At 39.5% G+C, this 26,597-nt stretch overlaps 1 protein-coding gene and 2 long non-coding RNA genes across 3 annotated transcripts in view; 1 reads left to right on the top strand and 2 right to left on the bottom strand.

The window, feature by feature from the left end:
• Nucleotides 1-26,597, top strand: part of LOC128839481 (guanine nucleotide-binding protein subunit alpha-14) — a 50,806-nt gene that overhangs the window by 15,303 nt on the left and 8,906 nt on the right. The window contains exons 2-4 of the mRNA XM_054032520.1: nt 12,572-12,756; nt 17,769-17,923; nt 19,877-20,005. Of these exons, the coding sequence (XP_053888495.1) occupies nt 12,572-12,756; nt 17,769-17,923; nt 19,877-20,005 (469 nt within the window). The remainder of the gene's footprint in view (nt 1-12,571; nt 12,757-17,768; nt 17,924-19,876; nt 20,006-26,597) is intronic.
• Nucleotides 12,582-13,255, bottom strand: LOC128839482 (uncharacterized). Its single transcript, XR_008445449.1, has 2 exons — nt 12,966-13,255; nt 12,582-12,853 (listed from the first exon to the last, which is right to left on the bottom strand). It is a non-coding gene; the product is annotated as an uncharacterized LOC128839482 (long non-coding RNA).
• LOC128839483 (uncharacterized) lies at nt 13,438-16,750 on the bottom strand. Its single transcript, XR_008445450.1, has 3 exons — nt 16,629-16,750; nt 13,876-13,912; nt 13,438-13,769 (listed from the first exon to the last, which is right to left on the bottom strand). It is a non-coding gene; the product is annotated as an uncharacterized LOC128839483 (long non-coding RNA).

Genomic DNA, 26,597 nt, shown 5'->3' on the forward strand with positions numbered 1-26,597 from the left:
TGGAGAGATCCTTGATGCTGAGTTCTCTAGAGAAGATCCTGATGGAATGGGTGAGTGCTGTCTATTCCCAGTTTACGGGCTGCAGTGTGCTATTTCTTAGAATGTCAACAACCCATCCTCTGTAGAACTCTAACTTGCACACCTATTTTGAATTCTGGATATTAATCCTAAATTTCTTTACTCCTAGTCCTATGTTTTAACCACAAGATAATCTTTTAGCCCTACATGAATTCACTTATGTTGTTACAAACCAATTCTAAAAACAGTAAGCTACACCAGAGCTGTGCATTAGTAAGCTGTTAATGTATTTCCTGGCTACTACATGCTTACGGTGCATTGTGAGGAATGAGCACAAGTGATTGCAGCTGTCCAAGAATTGAATTATTAGTCTACTAATGCACACCTTTGTGTGGGTTATTGTTGAACGAGACAGGAGATCGTTCATTCCAGTTCGCATTCTTTTGGAAAGTGTAAAACTAGCTACACTTAACACTAAGGGACTGATTTTTTTTCATGGCTGTCTGTGGAATGATTCCTGGATAACACTAACAATTGTCATTAATTCATAGATTTAAAGCCCAGAAGGGACAATTATGACAGTCTGTTCTGCCTTTCTGCATAACTCAGGTCATAGATTTTCACCCAGTAATTCCTACATCAATCCCATAACTTCTGATTGAACTAGAGCATAAGATGTGCAATCTCAATTTAAAGACCTCAGGTTTTGGAGAATCCATCAATTGATTCTCACTTATATGCAATTTGTTTTCTAAAAGAGCAACTCTATAAATAGCATATCTTAAATCTTGGTCTTGAGATTTTTGAGACAAGCAGTTTAAAGTATTTTAAAGATAATATAAGGAATAAACCAAGTTCTGATCATTTCCAGTGTGATGTATGGTGGTTTGGCTGCATGGTGATTAAATCACAATGCACAGCACCAATAACCTTTCTTTGTCTTCACTGGTCTGTGGTTGAAAATTCAAGGTTATTCCCCTCATCTAGCATATTCAGTGTTGTTTGATGCCTTATTAGGGTTAAACTGGCATGTTTCTGGGAGATGCCACTGCAATCGAAACATGGAAGAATCAATCTGAAAAGTTAAGCAATGATAACATTTACTAAAGATTGTAGGATATAACTAAAAGTGATATAGGTGGGCAGGAATTTTAATTCTTCAGCCATTTGAAACTGTCCTTGACTGTGGAAGACATGAAGAATTTTTGGGGTGGGAGGTGGGGGAGGGAATAGGGAATGAAGTAGGGAGAAAGAGACCATGCTGTGTTGAAGACATTCGGCACCTCTCAGGATTGGAGCATTACTAAACACCTCTTTAACAACAAGCGATTAAATTGTATCACTTCAGTTTTCCTTTAAGATATTGTACTTTTGTTGTTATTCCTGCTGGCACGACTGTCCTTCCAAGGTATCTTCTATGTGCCCACTCGTGTAACAGTGTGAGGGAGATTATTTTGTACGGCTGTTGTAATAAAAAGAAGGTGTGTAAGAAATTTGTCTCCACCTTATCCCACTCTCTCACACCTTACCAAGAAATGCAAGTTCAACACCAGCTTCACGTGTCAGTATAAAATTTGAAATTGCAGAATATGGTAATATGGCTTTACTTGACAATGTGGTCAATAATGGTGAGTGTTCCATAGCTTAATTGGCATCTTATTACTTTGAAAGGCAGAGAACCTGTGAAATGGTGGATTATAAAAATTGGGAATATAAAATATAAATGTTCTTGTTTCTTGGTATGTGCTATCCTATGGGTCTAATGATATCAACAGTAGAATAAATTAGATTGAGAATATATTTCTTGCTAATGCCAAACTAAAATTTAAGGGCCAGATTTTTAAAAGTGCTCAGTATTCAACAACTCCCATTGTTCTTAAGAATGTTGTATTGCATATCTTTGTTTTTACAGTGGGTGCTGCTGAGTACTGAGCAACTTTCAAATCTGATTTAAATATGAGGGCTGTGGCACTGGAGACCTGAATTTTGAAGCAACAGGCATTCTCTGGGCCTGCTTTCAAAAAAATGGTGTCAAGCTCTTGGTGGAAGGATTGCCTAAACTTCACTTTCACTGCATAACAAACCCATGTTGTGCAAGCTGTACAATGGCAGTGGTCACATTTTGATCGCCAGCAAATTGCTCCAAAAAGCAATAACAGGTGTCCCAACTTAATCCAACTCTTTCATACACAAAACCTTAATGGTGTTAAATCAGAATAACTTTCTAAATGAATGGACAATGTGACAGTCAAGTTTATGGAAACAAGAGCGTATGAGCATAACAGAATAAGGTTTTTTTTACATAACAGACTGAATTGGATAAAGTTAGGTATGTATTGCTTTTTGGTATGTGTTGGAAATGGAGATGAATGTCTTATGTAGCATTGCAGAGTGTTATCAACAGTATTGTAGGTGACACTGAAGGTGGCAAGGAATGCTGGAGATTTTTCCTTTAAATTGTTTCCATGCTTTCAAGGATTTGGATGGGTTTTGTGGACCTCATGCATCCTTAGTTGTCATTAAACCTAATTTTTATATCTGTTAGTATTTGCTGAACTTGGAGTAGATAAATGAGAGGCTGCCCTGTCTCATTGAGTGTGCTTTTTCCTTTTCAAATATGCAGAAAAAAGAATTACTAACTAGTTCATGCAATTTCGAAGTCAAATAAATGATCCAGGATCTGATCCATGACAGATCAATACTTGGTTTCCCATTGAATAAGAGAGCCTCATAGGAAAATATTAATCTTGTACTTAAAACCAGAGAAGTGCAGATGGTGAATGTGAACAAACAAATGCCTATCAAACAGCATGTCCATTTAAAAAGATAGCACATTAAAATTGAAATATTGTATGGGAGCCCATTTGGCTGTAATTTAAAGATAATCATCAAAGATAATCTTTTGGACTTTATTTTCTCTTTTGTTCTCTAAGAATATTTATTTAATTAGAAATCAATCCAGGAATGATTTCTCACTAAGGAAAACAGGTTAGACAATTTCTTATTTGATTATACAAATTACTTTTTGCCTCAGTATTGCACTTAAAGATACTCTTTGTTTTTTGTTTAGAAAGTAACACTTGACATTCAATTTGCTATTTCCTAACATGGTAAATATCCGGTGTTTAATTATTTTATCTCTATAACATGGATACCCACCCGAAGGGATCAGCTTCATTTGCACAAATCAAAAAATAGATATAGTAATTGTGAATTTGTTTTTCAAAGGATGTGGATATATTTTTTGCATGCAGGATACATAGCATATTGTTTGCTATGCTGTAGTTTCACTTGGCTTATTTTACTTTCAGCTTTAGTTTTGTTTTAATATATTTGTGTATCACTTTCCTTCATTTAAATGTATTTAACTATTTAACTCATTTAAGTTTAATTTGCTTAGCAACACTTAGGATTATAAGGTGCGACACTCATAAATACTTCTGCAAAATAGGTCTCAGGTTTGCTGTCAATATTATTTAAATAGGAAAATCTTTGACTTTAGAAAGGAAAAAATATAGAATTGTTACTAATGCCTAATATTTAAGATCAGATATCAACTATGCCTAACAAATAATTTCACAAATCTATATGAAAATGTTCCACTACAAAGGTGTAATGAATTATTTCCAGTCTAGTTTTTAGGGGGAATGAAGAAAGCTGAATCTGTAATAATCTGTGCTTTTTCTATAGCGAGTGATTAAAAGGATTGAGGTTTTTATTTGAAACACATTTTTTAGGTTGTGTACAAAATGCTTTTCTTTTAGCTGATAATATTAATGAGAGTGAGCCAGGTAAACCGCCACTCACAACACTGAAAAATTATGTCTAGTATAAATCAAAATATGGTATACTGTAATAATACTAATGCTTATAGGAAATTTGATGAAAGAATAGTAAAAAATAAGTAATCCCTTTTACTTAAGTACTTTCATATGTTCAGCAGTCACGTAATTGATCTATCAGCTTGTAGTTTAAGGTCTTGATTTCTCTGTTTAACGTGGAAAAACTACATGAAAACCTAGGTCCCATTGACTCCTCTCCTCACCTACATTTCTACTCTGTATAGTGTGCAGTGTTGGTGTAGCTATGTCAGTCCCAGGATATTAGAGAGACAATGTTCGTGAGGTAATATCTTTTATTGGGCTAGCTTTTGTTGGTGAGAGAGACAGGCTTTCGAGCTTAGATAGAGCTCTTCTTCAGGTCTGGGGAAATTTATTCAGAGTGCACAGCTAAATACATGGTGGAACAGATTGCATTATGGAATAGGCCACCCAAATACCCTCAGAGAACCTGCGACAATATAGAAATAAAACCTCCCTCTTACCGCACACCCCTAGTTGTCACGTGTCACCACACACCAGAACCCATACGGGCTATCATCAAACAACTACAACCGATACTCTATGGAGACTCCATGCTGAAAGAAATCTTTCCTGAACTCCTTCTTCTTCAAACAACCCCTCAACCTCTTCTAGCTCATCAGAAGCAAGTTCCCCCCAGAACAGGAAAACACCAACTCAAAATGGCATGAGACCCTCTGAGAACAACAAATACAAAACCTGCAGACCTATCTCCACTGCTACAATGATCAACATCCCCTACAATGCCCCTTTCAAGATCTATGGGTGCTACACATACCTATTCCATGTGGTGTACTTCATTCAGTGCACTAAATGTGAGTGAAACCAGACAATCACTGTACTCTTGAATGAACTCACACAGGAAAAATGATAAAAGACAAATAGACCCTGAACGCTTTTCACAAAGCGATCGCTATATCGCTATATTTCATCCTCAAAGGAAACCTGCACAATGCTTTCAAAAGACAAGCCTCAGAGCTTAAATTCATAACTTTGCTAGGACTCTAAAAATCATGGGCTGAATAGAGACACTGGATTTATGGCTTCTTATAACAATTTATAACCTCCCCAACTGTATTTTGCCCCCCCCATGACTGGAGGGGTGTTAATGGGCCACTTCACTTTAAATGGTCCCTTGAAATATGTGTTAACTACTTATGCCATACCAAGGGTCGGCAACCTCTGGCCCGCGCCTCGCCAGGGTAAGCACCCTGGTGGACCGGGCCAGTTTGTTTACCTGCCGCGTCCGCAGGTTCGGCCGATCGCGGCTCCCGCTGGCCGCGGTTCGCCACTCCAGGCCAATGGGGACTGCAGGAAGCAGTGTGGGCCGAGGGATGTGCTGGCCACGGCTTCCCGTCGCCCCCATTGGCCTGGAGTGGCGAACCGCGGCCAGTGGGAGCCGCTATCGGCCAAACCTGCGGACGCGGCAAGTAAACAAACTGGCCCGGCTCACCAGGGTGCTTACCCTGGCGAGCCGCGGGCCAGAGGTTGCCGACCCCTGTGCTATACGATCTGTTCCACCTTGTATTTACCTGTGACACTTTAAGTATGGTATGTTTCCCAGATCAGAAGAAGAGCTCTGTGTAAGTTCAAAAGCTTGTCTCTCTCGCCAACAGAAGTTGATGCAATAAACGATATTATCTCACCCACCTTGTCTCTCTAACATTCTGTATAGTGATATTTAGTAGCCGAAGTTGGCATTGGCATATATTATTACTTACCATGCTTTTTTGGTCAAGGTATCTTTTAATGTACGTTCTTGGGTGTTCTGTTAATTTTTTAAGCAGCTGTCTGTTTTTGTTTTTAATGTATTGCTTCAAGTGTGGCAATATAACAAGGAGTGCATCGTATTCCCCATGTTAAGTTCTTAGTCTGTAGAATACTTTTGCTAAAATGCAAGATATCATTACAGATATTACTGTATATTTGTAGGTGAGACGATAGCCATATACCACTATTTACAGTTGCTTAATGACTTCTTCAAAACAATTTTTGTGCTGACATTCCTCATGCTTGTTCTCAGCCCAGAAGTCTGTGTGAATGCAAATCTTGCCACACGTCTATTAATTCTGTCCTTCCAGCCATGTAAAATGTGGATAAATGTATAATATTTTATCATTTTATCTGGACGTAGTTTTTAAAAGAACAAGCTGTCACTTTTATGTGAGCCCAGCAGTTTCCCCCCCTGTTTTGGGGTGTCTGGCCCCGGAGGGGGAGTCCCTACAGTTGCTGGGGATTTTCAAACTAACTCCCATTCCCTACGTCCTATTTTCTGCTTAATCTGATTTGTTGAATCACTTGTAACTAACTGGTCTTTCTCTGACAGCAAGAGTGACCTATGCACCATTCCACTGATTCCCGTGGAAATTGTTTTGAAGTGTGGGGGCTGTAAGTACTAAAGATTCTGGGATGCATTTGAAGGCCAGTTCTGAGTGTTCGCCTGTGACATCCTGATATGAAAAAGTCTGAAAGCCTCGGCAATAAGTTTATTATGATGAAAATTATAGAACAGTGCAAATCAAAACAATATTTGATTGTATCTACTGGGTTGTTTCTATGCAGTGAGGATGATAGTGATATTTAGAGAATCAAAAATATTGAAATAACTTCCTGTAACATTTCCATCTGCTAGGTTTTCACTTACATATGGTGCAAAGAAGGAACAAGGACATTTGGCTGAGACACTATCACTTAAGATCATATGTTAAACGCAAAAAGGTTTTGTCCCTTATGTTACTAATAATATGTTGTATATTAAACATGAGAACTTTAAAAATCAGGTTGGTTGTAATGAGTTAACCTCTTCGTTTAATTTGTGCAATTTTTTTTTACATTAACACTGGAAATGCACTTAAATTAATTTCACTTTTGTTTAGTCAGTTTCACTTTCAGGTTCTTACTGCTACAATGCTTGGATTTCAAACAGTTCAGCACATTATTATTATTATTTATTATTTTTAAAGAAACAATCTGTTTCTGTTGAAATTCAGGGGGAAAAAACCAAAGGATCTGTGACAGTAGACTTTTTTAGCTTTGCTTTCATCATTGTTTTTCCCTTTTTGTTACAAACCTGAGCAATATTTGAGCCCCAATATTTTAGGAAGGGTGAATAAATTTAGAGAACTATATTTGCTTTTAAGACTACTGTGTCTTTCTACCAAAAAAATGTGTCTGAAAGTTCTGTGATGAACCCAACTGCTAATTCTTAGATATGAAACAGTATTTAATTAAATCCCAGGAATAGATGTTTATACTGATGAATTCCAAATTATTTAAATACTTCTGCTCTAACAGTCTTAGGTTCATGTTGTGTTTTAAATAAAAAACTGGAGTGGTTTCATTGGCAAATTTAAGCAGGCATAGTTTATCTGATGTAATTTATATAGAGAGCCTCTATTCCGCAATAAAAATTGAGCCAGTACAATTCTTTGGAAGTATGTGTGAGAACATTTTGTAAAATGAAGTTAACCTTAATGGAGAAATTTTCCATGCATATTTCTTACATTTCTGTGGTTTAAATACCAACTCAAGAGCTCCTCTAGTTAATGTCCCTTTTTAAGTTTGATTTTTTTTTCTCAGTTAGGGTATGATTTTGCTTGTGCCCGTCTTCTGCTAAAGGACTTTTGACACACAAACACACAATCATTTCAGAAATAACAACTGTCTGAAATGTACACGCTGTCTGGGAGACATATGAAAGAACTGCTACAAATTAAAATACTACATCTCTTGAATTTATTAGCATGCAACACATCATCATTCCTTCCCCTCCCCCGACCCATTTTCATAGTTGGGCTAACACTTAAAAAAGAAAATAATGATCACACTTACTTTTTTTCTAATGTATATTGTGCAAAGTATTAATCTCTGCTCATAAATGTATTAAGATAAATAAGCACCCAACAATAAAGGCAGCCTTAATTAAACACTTTTTGTTAGCAAAGGCCAACAATTCATACTGCCCTTAGCATGTATCCATTTCATACTTATTGTCTCTTGTATTTGAAATGAAAAGAATATTCCAAATAAAAAATCAGCATTGTTTAGGTTAGTACTGAGACTTCAGCTCTTGTGATAAACTATTTGTTTCATTGTTACTTAATCTTCTCAGAACCTGCCACTATCTATTTGTCTGTATTGTTCAGTTGTTGCTTCTAGGTTATAATCTCTTTGGGGCAGAGATTGTCCTCTGTTATTTGCCTAGCATAGTGGGGCCCAAATCAAAAATTGACTGGAGTTCCTTTCTGCCATAATAGAAATAATAATAAAGAACGATGTCAGAGAAAAGATATTAATTCCTGTCACACAGTTGCCTCATCCTTCCTGTCTGGATGTGCCACTGTGCCTTAATTTCCCTCTTCTTCAGGTCCCAAATCTAAGTTTCAATATGACATTGAAGTTCAATGCAAAGTTCCCCCTATTATATTCATTATGGACAAAAGAACATAAAAATATTAGCAAAATGTGTGGTATTCAGTCATTTTTATTTCAGAATCCACGTAGCAAAAATACCTTTTGATGACAGTGATAAGCTTAGAGATGTTAATTTTCGATTTGGAGTTAGTTTTGTACTCCTCTTGCATCCTGTCCTCCCCATCCCAACCTCCCTCCTCCTCCCCTTACTCCCCACTGCCAAACTTTGTATAGTGAGTAGCAAATGCAGATCTCCATCAAGTTGTTTTCAACATCCAGCTGTTTCCAAATGTACAGTATAAGCATTCAGTATAGGACCTTTAGTTGCATTGTGTCTGCAAGCTACTGCAAGTAGTTTTTTATTTTACCCCATGCGTGGGAACAGCTGGTACCCAACTAAATGAAGACTAAACAGAGAAGACCATTTACTGTTTGCAGCCTTTCCACTGCAAGTACTAAAAAACACAACTAACATTTTCAACCTGTTGTCTTAAATCAGAGTGATTATGAAGCAGTAGCCGTTCTTAATGTGTGTATTTTAAAAGAGTCATCTAGATATTCATTACATTTATGATTTGTTATGGTAAATGGGGGCAACAGTGGGGCAATATTAGGATTCATTTAATAAAGAAGGTGATACTATCCAAGTTCCAGGTACAATTCTTCTTTGAAAGAAGGTGTTAAGATCATTCTCAAGCAAGCAGTAGTCTTGGTAATCCTTTCTTCAGTTTGTATTTCATGACATCCTGTCATGTTCCTGTGCCAGATATGGACTGGCTACAGAGCTTGCTTATACACACCAGATGTGTTCATCATAACATCCTGTAATGCTCTGCCAGGTATGGCTGAGGTTCGTTTAAATAAGATATTTTATGCACAGTGCCATCTAGTGGCTGAACAGTAAAATACAGCTTAGCATTCCATTACACATCCCGTCAATTTCAAGCATCTAGCAAAAAATTGTCCATCTATGAACCATATTTTTAGAGTGACCAGATATCCCGATTTTGTAGGGACAGTCCAATATTTGGGGCTATGTCTTTTATAGGTACCGATTAGCCCCCCTATCCCTGTCCCAATTTTTCACACTTGCTCTCTGTTCACCCTTCATATTTTTGTGGTGTTCGTTTGTGAGAACACACATTAACATAGGTGAAACCCAATATGGAAAGCACATTACAAAGGGCAGTTAACATACTGCATCAGAACTGATCAAGAAGCTACATAACTTTGCATCAGTTAGCAGTGGTTCTCAACCTATTTACCATTGTGGGCCGCATCCAATACTACCTGTATGACCCTGAGGATGTCACATGGGCCGCAGCTGTGTGCTGACTGGGCTGCAGGTTGAGAACCACTGAGTTAGGGGAAATTATTTAATCCAACCACACAGCGCTGCTTTTTCTTTCTTGACTTTGATTACGTGGACAATTTTGAGCAGGGCAAGTTTCAAGTATGGAGGATTCAGAGTCATAGTGATGTCATCCAGTCCATACTCCCCTGCTAAAGGCAGCATTGTCCCTATAAGTGTATGTGTAGCTGCATTTTTTGTTTTATTTTAGTGGTGGCAAAGGAAGGATTATGAGCTATTACAGCCAGGCTCACAACCTGACTTTCCGTATTTGAAATTGTGTGTGTGTATATATATATTTATAAATCACATTATGAAAGGAGGTGGATTGTCTGTGTGTGTTCCATTGTACAGAATTCATTAATAAGATATCATAAAAAGGTGGTAAATGTTTTTATAAAAGCAGCACCACTTCAGAAGGTGCCAGCTACTCACTTCTTGGGTGGCTGATGCCACTTAAGTCACATACCTCCTAAGAGAGCTGAGCTTTGTAGGTATTCTGCATAACTGAAACCTTATCAGATTATTCTTCATGAATGTTTATTGAATTAAAGGGGCTGCAGATTATGTGTTCTCCTAATACCTTGTAATATTCATACAGTAATTTAATGTTAGCTAGCAAACTTAATCCAGAAATTACTGACATTTTCTCCACTAAATCATAAAAATATGTATCTGACTTTTTTTTTTGAAAATTTAGAATAGAGGTCAAATGGTCCAACTTAAATGTGTGGTATACTCACAACTACTTGCCAATGCCCAAGGTGTCACAGCAAATCAGTGGCAAAGCAGACAAAAGAGCCCCAGAGCTTCTGACTCCCACTGCTTGTTCTATTGACTAGGTCCCACCCCTCTGAGAATAGCACCCAGACAGTAGAATCTGTACTTTAAGCTCTAGTTCTTGTTCAGATGAATGAATGGTGAGCGGAGAGCCAACATAAGCCTATGCACCAGATTAACCCCATGAAAGCCACATTTTGAAGATGTAAGTGGGTCGTAGCCTTTATAATAGCCCAGTGCACAGAAGTGAAATTCATATGAGATCTTCCAGCATACACTGAAGCAATTTGGGACCATAAACATTAGTGACCGCTCCCTGAAGCTTTACCACCACTTTCCTTATTTTCTTTGTCACAGCAGACAAACGCTCATGGACAGCAGTTAGTGTTGTACAGTCTGGATAGAGACATGTGTAGGCTGTCCTGGCCCGTATATTACAAGTGTTTACCTCAGTGTGCTATAAATATTTACAGTTGTGAATATAAGCAAGGCTGTAGATATGCAGTCAGAAATTCTGGTGAGGGGAGTTTCAACTAAATAGGAGATTCAGCATTTTGCCCACTGAAAAATTACAGAAAATCTTGTCTCATATGATAGGATTTATCCCATTTCCTGAGGAACAGTTTACTCAAACCATTTTCTAAACTGTCTCCAAGTTGGTTCACCTGTCTAGTTATCACTATTAAGACTGAAGTGGGTCCCGTAATTTTACCTTTTAACTACAATGCACGACATTACAGGTGGATGAGACAAACAAGCAGGCTAGGAGTGGATAGGTGATGATTTCAGCCTTAATTATTAGAGGAAAAAGTAAGTTTCTAGCCCTCATGGCTGTGGAGAAAGCTTCAAAATGGAATCAATCTTTCTCTTAGGGGATGGTTGAATCATGCAAAACCAAAACGTAATCAGGTGCTTATGAAATGCCATTTTAAAAATTAAAATCAAGTCTAATTTAACTTAAGGTGTTTCTTTTATAGTAATGTGGATTTAGTATCATAATTACAGCTATTTTTGTCCATCACACAGTTACAGGCATCTCCCACATCCTTCGCAGTAACTTACCCACCAAGACAGACTTCTGAATGTTAACCATTCTGGTATTTGCTCTGAGGAGGAATATTGCTCTAAGGAACATCTTAAAACAAGGGCAATCATCGCTATATTTAGCTGACTTTCAGTTAAAACAAAGAACAAAAGCTTTCCTTTCATTGTAGGATCTTGTTTTAGTTCCTTATGTAGTGCCTGTAGTCTGGTTCATAGGATGCAAATGATTTCCTGCCAGACAAATTTAGCCTTTGGTGACCTCAGTGGAGTCAAGAGTGTTAACTATTACTCTACTGAGGAAACAAAACAAAAAAATAAATATTGCTCATTAAATCAATATTTGGATTTTTGTTAATCTGTGGGCCTGTAAATGTAAAACTCCCTGAGGGAGTGGATTCTCTAGCTCAAAGTATAATATTCTCTTACTGCAAAGGATAGATTGGGGGGGCGGGCAGGGAACTTCTGTTTGTATTGACTAAAACTATGTTTTAGAAGAAAGTTTAACTTACAAAAAGATTTCATTAAAAATTGAACAGAATGATTTAAATAGATAAAGATAAAAATAAAAAAAAGCTTTAAATGAACATTGATATTCTATATTGGCATAGTGGATTGTTTGCACTAGTTTAATATTCTCTCCCCCTATACTAATAGTAGTCTCATATTGAATGTTAATTTCTTGTTGAGAGTGGCCTTTAGCATTTTGCATATCTCAGATTTAGAAGTCAAATGTGAATATAGCATTTACTCCCATCCTGATGACTAATAGATGAAAGACCAGCTTTCATGGGCCAACTGCTATAGGAGCTCCCCACAAAAAAGAGCAAGAGCTACAGGTGCAGCCTCCTATGTAAATCAGGCTTAATCTTTATAGGAAATGAGAAACATGCACAAACTTACCCATATGCAAATTTTATCCAGAGAGTTAGAACAGTAACAAGAGAGGAATGAATTTGTGAAGTCAGGTTTAATCTCTGTAAAATTCACAGTTATAGGCTGCCTAGTTTTGGAGTATTACAATACAGACCTAGTTTTAAAATTTTGCAATTCACTACTCAGCCCTGGAAACATATGCAAGCATTACTCATGTTGTGTTTTGTTGCAGGCACAGGAGAAAGTGGAAAAAGCACCTTTATTAAACAGATGAGGATTATTCATGGGTCAGGTTACACAGATGAAGATAGGAAAAGCTTCACAAAACTGGTTTATCAAAACATATTTACTGCCATACAAGCGATGATCAGAGCTATGGATACTCTAAAAATACAGTACACATCTGAGCAAAACAAGGTAAGAACATACAATTTCAGTTTCTGTTTAGTTCCTTTGACTTCAACATTTCAGCACATGTGCCATCCTTTAGCATGTGTTTACTTGCTCAAGTATCCTGCAGAATACATAACATGTATAAAATTAACAGACCTCCTTATAAAGGGCCTCTTCAATTACCCCTTACAGCCTCGCGTGGTAAGCAGCAATTGCGGAGCAGGTTTACTCACGCAGTGAAATCAAAGTCACGTTCCGCGTCTCCCTGGCAGGACCGGCCGCCCCGGAGGGAGCCCAAGGCCGGGTAACCGGAGAGCGGCCGCTCGACACGCTCCGCTCACTCCGGGTCCTTAGCTCCGGATGCTGCGGCAACCTCCGCCACTCGCGCGTGGGCCGCTTCCGGCTTTGTACCCCGCCCCCGACCAATGGGAGCCGAGCCCCGCCTCGCCAGCTGGGAGGGGGCGGGGCCTTGGCATTTAAATGGCCGCAAAGCCCCGCGCAGCTGCGCCCTTTGCGGCGGGACCCGGCCCAGGCCCAGGCCCCCGCCCCCTGAGACGCAGCGGGGCGCAGTTGTTTGGTAGGTGTGACAGGCCGACGTGCTCCTGTCTCTCTAAGCGCACCCTAAATTACCTGTCCCGTAAGGAGAAGCGATGTAAGTGTTAGATCCTTCAGGAACCTGGCAGAGGTAAGCACAAGATGGTCAGAGCAAGGCCTGGGCACTGTCCCTTCCCCCAGTTTGGTTACAAAATGTTATTCTTAAATCCAAATAGCCGGCCAGTATAGATGTTCCATTTTGCTATATTGTGGACTGTTCTGCCACGCAGGTGATCCTACACCTGAAGTGAAACACTAATTGGACAACATGCTTGGTTCCCACTATGGTACCTGATTAGTTATCTATGTGAGCTCTGCCGCTTTAGACAATTGTGAAATAAATCCTTCCTAACTGAACTAATAGCAATATCCATGAGTAGCAAACTCCCCCTTTGGGGAAGCTGCTGGCCATTTCGTTCTCTTTGGCTGCATCTTACACCAGGCTGAAAAACAAGAAAACCGTGTTCTGCACAATTTCAAAATTGTTTCTATTTTGCAGTGTTCAAAATCCATTTGCAATTGTTTTGAAACATTTTCATTACAATTTACCTAAATTGTAGTAGCACACTTTGACACTTCCTTCATTCTGCAATAAAGTATAAAATTCATCATCACCTAGATTACAATATATTCAGGAGAAAATTCAATTTTTCAGCACCCAAAATAAAACAAGGCAGTTAAAATTACAAGAAGCATAACTCAGATATCCATTTAAGGAAGTTAAAGTTCTATAGGTGTGTGAATGAAAGCAAGGTTATAGGATTTATTGTACTTCACGGTGGGTGTGAAAGCTTCTGCTACAAAGTTTGTTTCCTGGTACACGCTCCTCTCAGGTACCAATATCTAAATACACAGGTGTGGATGGGAATGATGTAAATACTGTCCAGCTCAATCTGTTATCCTGTTTAAGACAATAACTAATTTCATCTAGCTTCTTGCATTCAGCCTTTTTTGTGACGAACCCATAAGAAATGATACCCAGGCTTTTTATAGTGTGCATACAGCATCTTTAGGTACAAAAGGGGTTCTGCAATATCAGTCAGAGCATATTCTTTACATTTAAAAAATAAATAGGAAATATTTTAGTAAAATCAGAGTTTACATTTGATGTTGGCACTTTTAAGAGCAGATTAATTGTAACAAAAAAGGTAATTCCGAATTTGATGAATTACTGTGGAAAATAAATCAGTGAAATACTGTCGTTTTTTTGTTGAGATTTTTTTTACAGTAGGCATTTGGGCTATATTATTTGGACCTCAAAATGTGGGTATGGAATTAAGAGAGAGTTTTCAGGGTAGAAAAAACTCTTTCTGCTAGGCCAAAAATTATGTAGGCACTGTCGTAATACAATAAATACAAAGCACAGTCCTGACAGGTCTTTGTGACACCTGCCCTATAGGTGCCTGAAAAACAGATGATTGAAAACATGCAGGTGGTCAATATTCAGGTCTTCCCACTTCAGAAACTTCCTCCCCATTCCCCAAAATATGATGAATATTAATATGCGCGTAGCCCTAATGTTTGCTGCATTTTCAGATAGTACAATCTGTGTGGCAAATCTCATGCTGCGCTTAACAATAAAAATAAATATACATCAGATTTCCCTCACTGATCTCTAGAAAATAGTAGTAATAGGTGTTAAAAAAAAAAAGGAAGTTTGCTTGAAGTATTTGAAACCTTGAATAAACAAATTAATCTCAAACAAGAGCTTTGTAATAAGAATCTATGAGTAACATTTGCTCCTGGGCAGAGGATCAAGAAGTGTAGCCTGTGCACTACTTACATCCCACTTAAACCCTCAAAATATGGCTAAAGTGGAACTTAAGTGGTGGTTAGGCCTTGCCTAACCTTTTGCACAGGGTGAATTTCACCCTGTACGAATAACAACAAATTGTTTTTTCCCCACTGTGTTCCCCAGAGAAACAGTATTTTTTCTGGCTTCGCTGTTATTTACTTAAGGGTTGAAAAGTTTAATGCATATCCTTGAGATTTCAAGGGCTCATCCTCCGTCTATTACAGCATGCACCCTATGGATCATCTTCTGTCTTGGAAAATCAGATGCTTACTGAAGTGTGTGTGTGTGTGTGTATATATAAATACAAAAAAGTATGATATTTAAATGGTCCATGTGTGTATTTATTTAGTACCCAATACTGTTCACCTAGGAAGTTTGTACTTAGACCCATGATTCAGCAAAGCAATTACACCTGTACCCTGATATAACACAGTAAAGCAGCACTCGGGGGGGGGGGGGGGGGCGCTACGCACTCCGGTGGATCAAACTTTCACCTATAACGCAGTAAGATTTTTTTTGGCTCCCGAGGACAGCATTATATTGAGGTAGAGGTGTAACTTGCTTAAATGTTTTGCTGAATAGGGATTAACTTCTGCATGTGTTAAAATACAGCAAACAATTATAATGTATCCCTGTCAGTTAGCCAGATACCAGTTCTGCCTGGACATTTATTCTGGATGAAATCCTGGTAACACTTCAGTCAGTGGCAAAACTTAGATTTTATTTTCACTCCAAAATTTCTGATTCCTAATCTAGAATAGATTTGATTTTTAGCTAAAGTTGAAACCGCCTCAAAACATTTAGCATCTAAGATGGGTTCAGATGATGTACCTGTGACAAATATTGCAACCTCATGCAATATATTTGGGGACCATACTGACATACATTTATGTATCACTGTGGGGATTGTATACAACTCTGGGGGAAGGGTTATCACAGCAAGAAAGCAAAACACAGATGCTGGCCTGTAGGCAGACTGAGGATACCACAGTGTAAGGCAGGGAAACTGTGCAACCTTAAAGCCCCCGGAGGGGAAAGAGACCTAGACCTCCACTCAAGAGAGATGACGACTGGAGTTGGAAACCTTAAGTGGATACCCTTGAGGGATGAGAAGGAATGGGGGGGAGAATACAGGTACCCTGAAACTGTGACAGCATCAGTGTACACTTGGCTAGAAGTACAGGATGACCAAGACACCTTTCTCCAGTGTATTAATGAACATGTGCAGCAATATTTTAAATAATGATTTTTTGCATTTGGAAATAATGCCAATCATATGCTTTCAGAAATGTGCCATCTCATTAGTTTGCTGACCGTTAAACAGTTTATTAAAATTGCAAGTGTATTTAAAAAGCCACATTTTAAAGCTCTGTAAAGATGTTTATGCAACACAGATATGTAGGGTCAGATTCTCGAGTGGTGCAAATTCACATAGGTCTTGAAATGATCATATGAAAAAAGTACAATTAAAGCAAAGATATCAGCAAATTAAGTTCAAATAGCAAACCTGTTAGGACCAGAATGGCTTTTACAGCATGTTCTAGACATCCTGTCTGGAGCATCTACTGCCTCAAATACTTGAATGGTTTCATTGCTTCCTCAAACAAAATTGCCCAATTCCAGGTTGGAACCCAGCATAACACTGCTCCTGGAGGGGGAAAAAACAATATGAGATTATAGGTCATAAAGAACAGTATAAATAATCTAGCTAGTAACGTACTGGCAGAAGTCTTAGCAAACCAGGTATTCCTAGTTCTCCTATTGCCAGTTCACAGCAAGGAGAGCCACACATAATCCTCGGCAAACACTAAACATTGTTCATTTCATTAAACAAGTGAATAAATGGTGCTTTCTTCTAGTATTAAGTACACAGAAGGTTTTTTGGGATTACACTTTTGTAGAAGGGCAGAAATGTAATTTCAGCCATCAATTTATAACCACAGTCAAACTTTTATCATTCTCCTAGTACATGCCTTTATTTATCAGATGCTCTATCCTAAAGGGCAGCAGTAGGAGTGTGTGTCCTTTGTCACCTCTTCTGTTTGATAACTGCAAGGGGTTCAATGGTCAAAACAGAGATTCAGGGTACCACAATCCATGGTAAAAAACTTAGAATCGCTCTTACTGTAGATGATCTCAGTGAAACATGCGCTCCATTCATGCCTTACAGAAATCTTAAAGGCCTACAGCACTATGGCCCCAGTTTAGCAAACATTTAAGAAGATATCTAATTAGGATTAATTAAATGTATAGAGATAAAAGTGATCAGGTTGGTGAGATTTTCAATCTTTTATCTTAGCTTCTGCCATTTTGGAATGCTTTTCTTTACCACAAAAATCTCCTTCTGTCAATAGGATACAGTAGTGCTGAATTGCAGATAATGGCCATGTTTGGGTGACTTATTTCTTTCCTTGGTGCCAACAAGGCGCTCAGTGCTGATGTATTCCTTATGTCTGTTTGTTTTTTCAGGCGATTTTACCTTTTTGCTGCTTGTCTTTCCCCATGCTCCTTGTTGAAGTTCTCCTATTAACGTACCGTTAATGCCAGTTAAAGTATAAGATACACTCCATGCGTTCATAGCCAGTGAACCTATCCTCCTGTAACAAATTTTAGTCATACAGGTTTCATTTTTTTTTCATTTAATTAGGAAAATTCTCAGCTGATCAGAGAAGTGGAGGTGGACAGAATAACAGCGCTAGAAAGAAAACAAGTGGAAGCAATCAAGAAGCTTTGGGCAGATCCAGGAATCCAAGAGTGCTATGATAGACGGAGAGAATACCAGCTCTCAGACTCTACTAAATAGTAAGTACACAGTGCTAGCACAAGGTTGACCCCAGGCTTCTTCCAGAGCTACAAAGAGTGGTGGACTCACGCTGCTTACATTATCTACTCCTGTATATCCCTTGGTCTGAAAATTTCACCCACCTTTTAAATTAGTCTGAGATTTATGCTAAAATTTAAAATAATTCTGTGTAAAATGTTTGTTTCCAAATATCTTCCTCTTTCTGAGCACACTGAAATCATTAGCCAGTTACCCTTCTTCCTAATGCGGAGGTCAGCACAGCTGGTACATAATTAAATTTCCCTTTGGGGAGAGCTTGAAAACAGTTGAACATCAAGCAGGCAGGGCAGTGAGTTTATGTAACAGTAGTTTTAAAAGTACGTAAATTAGGGAATGAAATTTGGTGTACAAATTAGCCATATTTGAAAGTTCTCTAACTTCACTATGAGGTAAATCTTCCGTTGTCTAGTGTGGTCTAAATTCTAGTTCTGAGGTCACAGAAGTAATCTGGTGATTTGCTATAGCTCCTCGAAGAAGGAAAAAGTGCTTTTCACATTCATGCTCTGCTAAACATCTGTTCTAGGAGACTAAAGAGTTCCTGGTTATGAAAATGTAACTTGTTTGGATTTTGGTGACCATCTTTAGTTGAGATTTGTTTGGGACAGATGGCCAGACAGAAAGGGTAGCTTTAATGTGTTTTGTCTATTAAAAATAAGAGAGCCTTCTTCCCTAAGTGTGGGGTGATTTCTGCAGTAGATAAGCATAGTTTGGGATCTGTCTTGTTCTGTATGTATCTGTAGCGCTCTTGAGTGGTCTCTGACTTCCTCATGTAATACTTACTTATCTAAGCACAAGAATGCAATAGTCTGACTAAATCCTGGCTTTATAAACCACAAATCTTGTGAAATCAGATTTCTAGACTAACTGCATTAAAGGCAGAAAACACTTACTGATTTCCTTTATCTATAAATGTAATTATACATGACTAATCAATCCATTTGAGTAGACACCTGTTTGTTTCTTTCTGTTAATGTAAAGCACAGAAAGTGGATAAATCACTTTAATATCAAGAGCAGTAAGAAAACTCCTGTCAAACACATCCAATCCATAGGGCAGGGTAATCAATTATTTTTTTGTCAAGGTCCAGACTCCAGAGACAATAATAAAAAAAGTAAATAAAAAGATTCCATTCAAAAGTGTCTGGCAGTCCAGATTTGGCTTGCAGTCTACCTATTGCCTACTGCTGCCTTAGCGTATGTCTACGCTGCAATTAGACTCCTGCAGCTGGCCCGGGCTAGCTGACTGGGGCTCGGATTGCTGTGCCGTTTAATTGTGGTGTAGATGTTCCAGTTTGGGCTGGAACCCTGGGCTCTACGACCCTGCAATGTGGGAGGGTCTTAGAACTTGGGCTGTAGCTGTAACCAGAGTGTCTACACTGCAGTTCCACAGCCAGAGCCTTGCAAGCCCGAATCAGCTGCAGATTTTAATTGCAGTGTAGAGATTCCCTTAAATATATCACTTGTTATACACAATTGTGTAAATTGAAGAGATGTAGGGCCCCATCTACATGAGACTCTGGAGAGAAGGGAAGATGCCACCCTTTGTATATACTGGAACAACGGGTTGCCTACATAGCAGGTTTTTTTACTCCAGAAAAGAATGAAATCAACTCTTTGAGGAAGTTGGGGATGCCTGGTAAATGCCTCTGGTATGGAATAAATAAGTGGGTATCTGTAAATTCAAGGCATATCTTGCAGGTAGTTAAGAGAAATAATTTATACCAGGTTCTTTATGTTAAGTATATGGTTCTTCCACTTGGTTTGTGGGTAAATGATTATGCTTACTACTCCATATTTTGATTAAATGTTTTGTCTGACTAAATATTTGGATTCGTTACATCAAAACATTTACTTACACACACACACACACACACACACACACACACATATATATATATATATCTTATTTTGCAGTTACCTTACTGACATCGATCGTATTGCCTTGCCCTCATTTGTGCCAACTCAGCAAGATATTCTCAGAGTCAGAGTGCCAACTACGGGAATTATTGAGTATCCTTTTGATTTAGAAAACATTATCTTTAGGTAAGATTGACTGTATTCTGGCAATGTATGAAATAAATTAAAAGATATGACTTATGAAGTAGTCTGCAGAGACTCTACCCTTAAGGTTACAGTGAGCCTTACACTCAAAACAGGATTAATATCAGTTTCTTACACTTCAGTGATTGAATTTGGAGACTAAATTCAATAAGTAACTCTTTAGAGAATAATTAAATTGTCTTTTTTTTTTTAAAATGACATTTTCTAACTTTTCCAGAGGATATTTAAAATCCATTCCTCTTTGAGACTCTGGGCCAAATTTAATAAAAAAACAAACAAAAAAGCTTCCTATATCCAAACAAGCCCAGTTCCCATGTATTCCAAACTGCTTACAAACACATCACACAAAATGTCAAAGGCCTCTTTTCAAACTTTTAGCTTGAAGATATTACCAACAACGTAAGAGTTACTTATTGTCAAATCAGAGAAATAACTTATCACTGTAAAGGGATGCTGATAGAATGGTCCAGATCCAGCAGTTATTTAGTTCGCCGACACACTTTCCCAGCCTCAGTAGATCTCCTCCCCATCACCAGATCCTCACTTTCCCTGCCTCTCTGCTCTCCCTCCAGCTCTTGATCCCAACTTGAGTCGTAGGGAGCAGGACCCTAGTAAGATCCATCTGACTAGATTTCCACTCTGATGAACCACAAGAAGCTAATCAGATTGAGAAGCTGCCTCCCTAGCTAACATGCAAGCTCCACTTCTTTGGCATATTTGACTGCAAGCTGTCCCCATCAGTGCATCCTCTCCCTTGTTACCATCCGCCAGCATTAATGCATGTCAATGAAAAATGTTGTGTGCCGTTAGGTCATGGAGGAGGGGGAAAAACACCAGAGAGCAAGACTAGGCATTCTCTTCTATTCAAATTTTTCTGCCCACCTCCCAAACCCTGCTTCACTCCTCCTTGGATAGCCCTGCTTTTCCCATATCCCCAATCCACACACAGATCCACAACCATCTGCTTCCCTCCACCTGGTCCTGTTGTCCCCTCTTCTCCTCCATATCTCCTATTGCTCTCTTATTTTAATATTGGAAATTTCCACAAATTAAGTTAAAGTTGCACAACTGCATTTTCTGTAAACACATCCACTAAATAAAAATAGTATTTCGCTTTTATATACAGTATGTTTTTTCTCATCTGTAAATCTCAAAGCACTTCTGAATAATTAGCTCTAGGTTAGAGTTAAGGAAACTAAAGTGCAGCGAGGTGGAGGGACTTGCTTGAGGTCCTGTAGCTGATCTATAGAGCACAGGTCTCATGACTCTCAAACTAGAGCCCTAAGAAATCATCAGTAAAGCACTGTCATGCAGTAGACATTTAAGAGAGAAAAACAGTAGGCTGATACGTCAGCATAGCAAAGGTTAACGGGGATGTCCCAAGGTTCCATACTATGACATGCTATTGCTCTTCTCCCCCCCCCCCCCCAGATGATTAAGGTGGCTAACAGTGCTCAATTTTCACATGAGCTAGCAAGTCAAATTACAGATTATGCTCCCCCATGGTCTCCCCCATTGAATGTATCAGTACATTATTGACAAATGCCAGGCAGTGTGTATTGGAAGGTATAATCTGAAGTACTCGTACACATTCCTGGGTTCTCAGTTAACTGTAACCACATAGTAAAGCAGTCTGGGCATCACTGTGGAAGTCCAAAAAGCAAACTAAATATTAGGATGTCTAGAGAATGAGATAATGAATCCTGAAACTATTATATCTATATATAAATCATTCCTCCTTATCTTAGCCGGAAAAAGGAACTCCAGAGGGAAGATCGAAAGGATGGGGACTGTTCAGTTTAGAGAAGAGAAAAATAAGAGGCAACATGATAGAAATATGCAGTAATGAATAATAGACAGTAGATAATCCAGCACTTCTATTTACCTTCTCCTATAATACAAGAATAAGAAGACATTCAATGGGATTGAAAGGCAATACATTTAAAAATAATAAAAGGTGGGGGGAGTTCATTACACAATATATAATTTACCAGTGGAACTCATTGCCACAATATGTAATAGTAAATGTTTATTGAGAGTCAAAATGGGATTAGACAGTTACATGGATAATGAGAAAATCAACCCACGTTAAAACAATTACTTACCTTACAGTTACCATAGTTCTTAGAGATGTGCTGGCCATGCAGATTCTGCTCTCGGTTCACATACATTCAATGTGTACAAAATCAGATATTTCTGAATTACCCACTCGCTTTCTGTAGTGGAGGATATAAGGGATGGGGCATAGCAACCTGCATTCAGTTCTTCTGCCAGTAGGATTCCTGTCAGTTGGATGGGAAATGTGTGTGGGCAACACGTCTCAAAGAACTACACTTACTGCAGGGTGAATAGCTGTATTTTTTTGTTTGAGTGATTGTCCACACAGATTCCATTCTTGGTGATTAGCAAGCAGTCATCGGGAGGCAGGTAAGCAGAGGTGTAATTGAAGAATGATTGAAAGACTGCCCTAATAAAGCTTGAATCTAACCTGGAGGCCTGCACCAAAAATGGAAGTAAAGGTTGGACTGAACTCAGTGTCACTGCTCTGTATATTTCTGAAATTGGGGACAGTGGCAACGTAGGCCACAGAAGTTGCCTGGTCATGGGTAGAGTGAGCCACTAACCTGTCTGGATGGGCCTTTGTTGGCTAGGCTCTTTACACAGTCCGGGACCCATAGACTCATAGACTTTAAGGTCAGAAGGGACCATTATGATCATCTGGTCTGACCTCCTGCATGCTGCAGGCCACAAAACCGTCCCTACCCTTTCCTTGACTCTGCCAATGAAGTCCCCAAATCCTGTGTTTTAGTGACTTAAATTGGCAGAGAACCCTCCTGCTAGAGATCCCTGCCCCATGCTGCGGAGGAAGGCGAAAAACCTCCAGGGCCTCAGCCAATCTACCCTGGAGGAAAATTCCTTCCCAACCCCAAATATGGTGATCAGTAAGACCCCGAGCATGTAGGCAAGAGTCTCCAGCCTGACCCTTGTTAGCCATTATACTATTTACCTCCCATTGCTCGGTATTCCTCAGCTAATATGTTTTACCATTAAACCATTCCCTCCATAAACCTGTCTAACTTAATCTTAAAACCAGACAGGTCCCTCGCCCCCACCGTTTCCCTCGGAAGGCCGTTCCAATATTTCACCCCTCTGACGGTCAGAAACCTTCGTCTAATTTCAAGCCTGAACTTCCCCACGGCCAGTTTATATCCATTTGTTCTTGTGTCCACATTAGTACTAAGCTGGAATAATTCCTCTCCCTCCCTTGTATTTATCCCTCTGATATATTTAAAGAGAGCAATCATATCCCCCCTCAGCCTTTGTTTTGTCAGACTAAACAACCCGAGCTCCTCCAGTCTCCTTTCATACGACAGGTTTTCCATTCCTCTGATCATCTTAGTGGCCCTTCTCTGCACCCGTTCCAATTTGAGTTCATCTTTTTTAAACATGGGAGACCAGAACTGCACACAGTACTCCAAATGAGGTCTCACCAGCGCCTTATACAACGGAAGCAGCACCTCCTTTTCCCTACTAGATATACCTCGCCTAATGCATCCCAAGACCGCATTGGCTTTTTTCACCGCCACGTCACATTGTCGACTCAGTCATCCTCCGGTCTACAAGAACCCCTAGGTCCTTCTCCTCTTCCGTTACTTCTAACCAATGCGTCCCCAGCTTGTAACTAAAATTGTTGTTAGTCATCCCTAAATGCATCACCTTACACTTTTCTCTATTAAATTTCATCCTATTTCTGATACTCCAATTCACAAGCTCATTCAAGTCTCCCTGCAGAATATCCCTATCCTCCTCCGAATTGGCAACGCCTCCCACCTTTGTATCATCCGCAAACTTTATCAGTCCACTCCTGCAATTGGTTCCGAGGTCAGTTATAAATAGATTAAATAAAATGAGTCCCAAAACCGAACCCTGAGGAACTCCACTGGTAACCTCCCTCCAACTTGACAATTCACCCTTCAATACCACCCGCTGCATTCTCCCCATTAACCAATTCCTTATCCACCTCTGAATTTTCATATGGATCCCCATCTTTTCCAGTTTAACCAATAATTCCTCATGGGGTACAGTATCAAATGCTTTACTGAGATCCAGGTATATTAGGTCCACCGCATTTCCCTTATCTAATAAGTCCGTTACTTTCTTGAAGAAGGAGATCAGATTCGTTTGGCACGATCTGCCCTTTGTAAAACCATGTTGTAATTTATCGCACTTGCCATTAACTTCGAGGTCCTCAACTACTTTCTCTTTCAGAATTTTCTCCAGCACCTTGCACACTACAGATGTTAAACTAACAGACCTGTAGTTACCTGGATCACTTTTTTCCCTTTCTTGAAAATAGGAACCACATTAGCTATTCTCCAGTCTAAAGGAACCACCCCCGAGTTTACTGATTCATTAAATATTATCGCTAATGGGCCTGTTATTTCCCGTGCCAATTCCTTCAATATTCTGGGATGAAGATCGTCCGTCCGGTCCTCCCGATTTAGCCCCATTAAGGCGTTCGAGTTTTGTTTCTACCTCGGAAATGGTAATCCCCCGTTGTATTTGCCCCTCTGTCACGGTGCTAGTATCCCTAATACCTTCATTGGCCTCATTAAACACCGATGCAAAATATTCGTTGAGATATTGCGCCATGCCTAGATTATCTTTAATCTCCTCTCCGGCTATAGTCTTCAGCGGTCCTACTTCTTCCTTCTTTGATTTCTTCCTATTTATATGGCTGTAAAACCTCTTACTATTGCTTTTAATTCCCCTCGCTAGGTCCAACTCTACACGGCTTTTGGCCTTTCTCACTCTATCTCTACATTCTCTGACTTCACTAAGGTAAGTTTCCTTACTGATCACTCCCCTCTTCCAGTCTTTGTACGCTTTCTGTTTCTTCCTAATCGCCCCTTTGAGTCGGTCGCTCATCCAGCTCGGTCTAAATCTCTTGCTTAGTGATCTTTTTCCCTTTTTTGGGATACAGGCCTCTGACAGCTCATGCATCTTTAATTTAAAGTAATCCCAGGCTTTATCTGCCTTAAGATTCATTAATATGTTTGCCCAATCCACTTCCCTTACCATTCCCCTTAATTTATTAAAATTAGCCTTTTTAAAATTATAAACCCTAGTCTTTGATTTAATACTGTTACTCCTTCCGTTTAGTTTAAACCGAATTAGCTCATGATCACTGGAGCCCAAGTTGTCCCCTACTACCACTCCTCAACGAGGTCCTCACTACTCACCAAAATCAAATCTAAAATGGCCTCCCCCCTAGTCGGTTCGGCTACCACTTGATGAAGGAAATGATCAGCAAGCACATCTAGGAACATCTGAGCCCTATTATTGCTACTAGCGTTTGTTCCCCAATCTATATCTGGGAAGTTAAAGTCCCCCATAATTACACAGTTCCTATTAGTATTTACTTCTCTAAACACATTAAATAGTTCTTTATCCATATCCTGGGTCGATCCTGGTGGTCTATAGCACTATCCCTGGGGAGACTCTAGTAGTCCTTTTACCCAGTGTGATTGTTGCCCAGACGGATTCTGTGTTATCTATTCCATCAACTATTATTTCTTTACAGCTTATCTCACTATTGACATACAATGCCACCCCGCCACCTTTACCTTTGTTCCGGTCATTCCTAAACAGCGCATACCCCTCCATACCTGTATTCCAGTCGTGACTGCCGTTCCACCACGTTTCAGTTATTCCTACGATATCCGGTTGCAATTCTCGGACCAAGAGCTCCAATTCCTCCATTTTATTACCTAGGCTTCTTGCATTGGTGTATAAGCACCCTAATGTATGTTGTTTAGCCTGTCTCCCATTAGTAACACTATATGTTACAGGCCTCTTTGTGTCCTTCCCCCGTATCCTTCTTGTGTCCAATCTCATCTCCCCGGCTATATCTCCTCTTATCTCACTCACCTTTTCAATGCTGGAATCTGGCGTGGAGATTAACTGTACATCTCCCAACCGTCTCCCCAAACTTCCTAGTTTAAAGCTCTTTTGATAAGATGAGCCAGCCTCCCTCCCAGAAGTCTATTTCCTTCCCTACTCAGGTGAAGTCCATCCCACGAGAACAGCTGTCTGTCCCCAAAAGCCTCCCAGTGGCCATACATCCCAAAGCCCTCCTTATAGCACCACTCTCTTAGCCAACTATTTATTCTCACAATCCTATCAGCCCTTTGCTGCCCTTCCCTAGGAACAGGCAGAATCCCACTAAAGATAATCTGAGCCTCTATCTCCTTAAGTGTCTTCCCCAGCCTGGCATAATCTCCCTTGATTCTCTCTAACGAGAACCTAGCCGTGTCATTCGTTCCTACATGAAGGATTATCAAGGGGTTCTTACCTGCTCCTTTTAGGATCCTTTTCAACCGCAGGTCCACATCGCGTATCTTTGCGCCCGGTAGACAGCACACCCTTCTGTTCTCTGGGTCCGCCCTGGTCACAGGCCTGTCCAATCTCCTCAGTAAAGAGTCTCCAATTACATACACCTGCCATCACCTGGCAACAGTGCGATCTAGTAATCTAGTCTCTGATCCCTCTAGTCCTGACCTGTGTCTGTTCC

Source organism: Malaclemys terrapin, chromosome 6 (assembly GCF_027887155.1).
Source record: "Malaclemys terrapin pileata isolate rMalTer1 chromosome 6, rMalTer1.hap1, whole genome shotgun sequence".
Classification (NCBI taxonomy): Eukaryota; Metazoa; Chordata; order Testudines; family Emydidae; genus Malaclemys; species Malaclemys terrapin.